Source organism: Eucyclogobius newberryi, unplaced genomic scaffold (genome assembly GCF_026437365.1).
Source record: "Eucyclogobius newberryi isolate DKJ021-1_F unplaced genomic scaffold, fEucNew1.0.hap1 SCAF_9, whole genome shotgun sequence".
In the NCBI taxonomy this organism is placed as follows: domain Eukaryota; kingdom Metazoa; phylum Chordata; class Actinopteri; order Gobiiformes; family Gobiidae; genus Eucyclogobius; species Eucyclogobius newberryi.
Genome location: NW_027316532.1, coordinates 39,477,970 through 39,480,373, shown reverse-complemented (window position 1 = coordinate 39,480,373; position 2,404 = coordinate 39,477,970). Strand labels below are relative to the sequence as shown.

At 51.7% G+C, this 2,404-nt stretch overlaps 1 protein-coding gene across 1 annotated transcript; it reads right to left on the bottom strand.

Annotated features, from left to right (window-relative positions):
- Positions 1-1,212: 1,212 nt before the first annotated feature.
- cldn34a (claudin 34a) lies at positions 1,213-2,046 on the bottom strand. Its single transcript, XM_072437871.1, has one exon. The coding sequence runs from the start codon at positions 1,995-1,997 to the stop codon at positions 1,215-1,217; it is 783 nt and encodes a 260-aa protein (XP_072293972.1). The 5' UTR covers positions 1,998-2,046; the 3' UTR covers positions 1,213-1,214.
- Between the last annotated feature and the right edge of the window lie 358 nt (positions 2,047-2,404).

Genomic DNA, 2,404 nt, shown 5'->3' with positions numbered 1-2,404 from the left:
CCACCTGCACCTCCACCTCCACCTCCACCTCCACCTCCACCTCCACCTCCACCTCCACCTCCACCTCCACCTCCAACTCCACCTGCACCTCCACCTCCAACTCCACCTGCACCTCCAACTCCACCTCCACCTCCACCTCCACCTGCACCTCCACCTCCAACTCCACCTCCACCTCCACCTCCAACTCCACCTCCAACTCCACCTCCACCTCCAACTCCACCTCCACCTCCACCTGCACCTCCAACTCCACCTCCACCTCCACCTGCACCTCCACCTCCAACTCCAACTCCACCTGCACCTCCACCTCCAACTCCACCTGCACCTCCAACTCCACCTCCACCTCCACCTCCACCTGCACCTCCACCTCCAACTCCAACTCCACCTCCACCTCCACCTCCAACTCCACCTCCAACTCCACCTCCACCTCCAACTCCACCTCCACCTCCACCTGCACCTCCAACTCCACCTCCACCTCCACCTCCAACTCCACCTCCAACTCCACCTCCACCTGCACCTCCACCTCCAACTCCAACTCCACCTCCACCTCCACCTGCACCTCCACCTCCAACTCCAACTCCACCTCCACCTCCACCTGCACCTCCACCTGCACCTCCAACTCCACCTCCACCTCCACCTCCAACTCCACCTCCAACTCCAACTCCACCTCCACCTCCACCTGCACCTCCACCTCCACCTCCAACTCCACCTCCACCTCCAACTCCACCTCCAACTCCACCTCCACCTCCACCTGCACCTCCAACTCCACCTCCAACTCCACCTCCAACTCCACCTCCACCTCCACCTCCAACTCCACCTCCAACTCCACCTCCACCTCCACCTGCACCTCCAACTCCACCTCCAACTCCACCTCCAACTCCACCTCCACCTCCAACTCCACCTCCAACTCCACCTCCAACTCCACCTCCCACTCCACCTCCACCTCCACCAAGCCTATCTCACAATGGACATAAGGCCTATTTGAAGCTTATTATGCAATAGCAATATAGGAAGCCTGATATGGCAGAACTGTTTACTTTCATCTTACATTAGCAGAACAGGCTCAAATATTTCCTGTCCTGTATCGTAATGCGTAATCGTAATGAAAATCGTTATAAAAATTGTAATCAAATAAATCCATAGTCTGCTTTGTTCATTACAACAATGCTGTATCTCTGGGTGTCGTTAAAAACACTTTTAAGGGTTAAAGTTTCCCATCATGACACTTGTTCCATATGAAAAGCTGGATTATTTCTGCCCTTGTCTCCTCCTGTGGGCCGTTGTCCTGAGCTCGATCCGAGACTTGTTTGAGTCCAGGGACCATGAAGAGGGTCCGCCGGGTCATCTGGGGACTCTGTTTTTGGCGTTTGCCAGACGTAGCGATAGCGCAAGAAAATCAGACCACTTAAAAGCATTAGCACGGAGGCAAAAATGCCCACTCCTATGGCATTGCCCACTGTCTGTCTGACCGGAGCGGCAGGGAAGTGGTACTCTGGAGGAAAGTCTATTGTGCAGTTGTTGAGGACAGAGTTCAAGTTCCAGGCCAGCGGCAGCAAAGAGCAACAACCAGTGAATAAGTATGAAGTCCCAGCCAGGAGAAAGACTAGCTTGATTCTGCTACGATTTTCCACGGAGAAGTACGCCATTCTCATCCCATAAGCGGCGATCATGTTCCCGCTCAGTCCCGTAATCACAGCCAGCATCATTAGAACTTGCCCTAGTCTGATCTCTAGGGGTAAAAAGGATTGTGTAAGACTTAGATACTGGCAATACTCAATTTCAGACAGTACGTGGCTGTAGAAACACGCACTCCAAATGCCGACCCAAGCCACGCCCGAGTCTACGATTGTCGTGTCGTTGAGAAACCACACGCGCCATTCGTTCAGCCCGACTGTGGCTAAAGTGAAGATCCAGGAGAGGAACCCCAAAACCAGCGCCAAGAACTGCCAGTGGGCCGTGTGGGCGATGTGCAACATGCTGACCAGAGGCGGCGAACTCATGCACGGGCTGATCGAGTCAGGAAGGGCATCTGTGTCATCTTCAGACGTTACACCTGGAAGCAAGAACAAAATGTGTCACTAGATCATCCGGTTTAATCACGTTTTAAATGCAAAAGTCCCCAGAGCATTCTGCTAGCATCTATCTAATGTTGAGACTCTTGACTCCCCCTACTGGTTTCTAGGGTACAAAATTTGCACAACTGTTACCACAAATCAGAGCAAATTTGCATCACTTAAAGTCTTTCATTTCATTCAAAACACATGAACTTAGCCGTCTACGTAGCATTTTTTCCAAAGGTATTATCTAAGAAAAATGAATTCTTCGACCTGTTTATTTACTAATCCATTTGCCATATTGAGCCAAAGAAATGCACATATTGAGAATCATTTACAACTGAATCCATCAA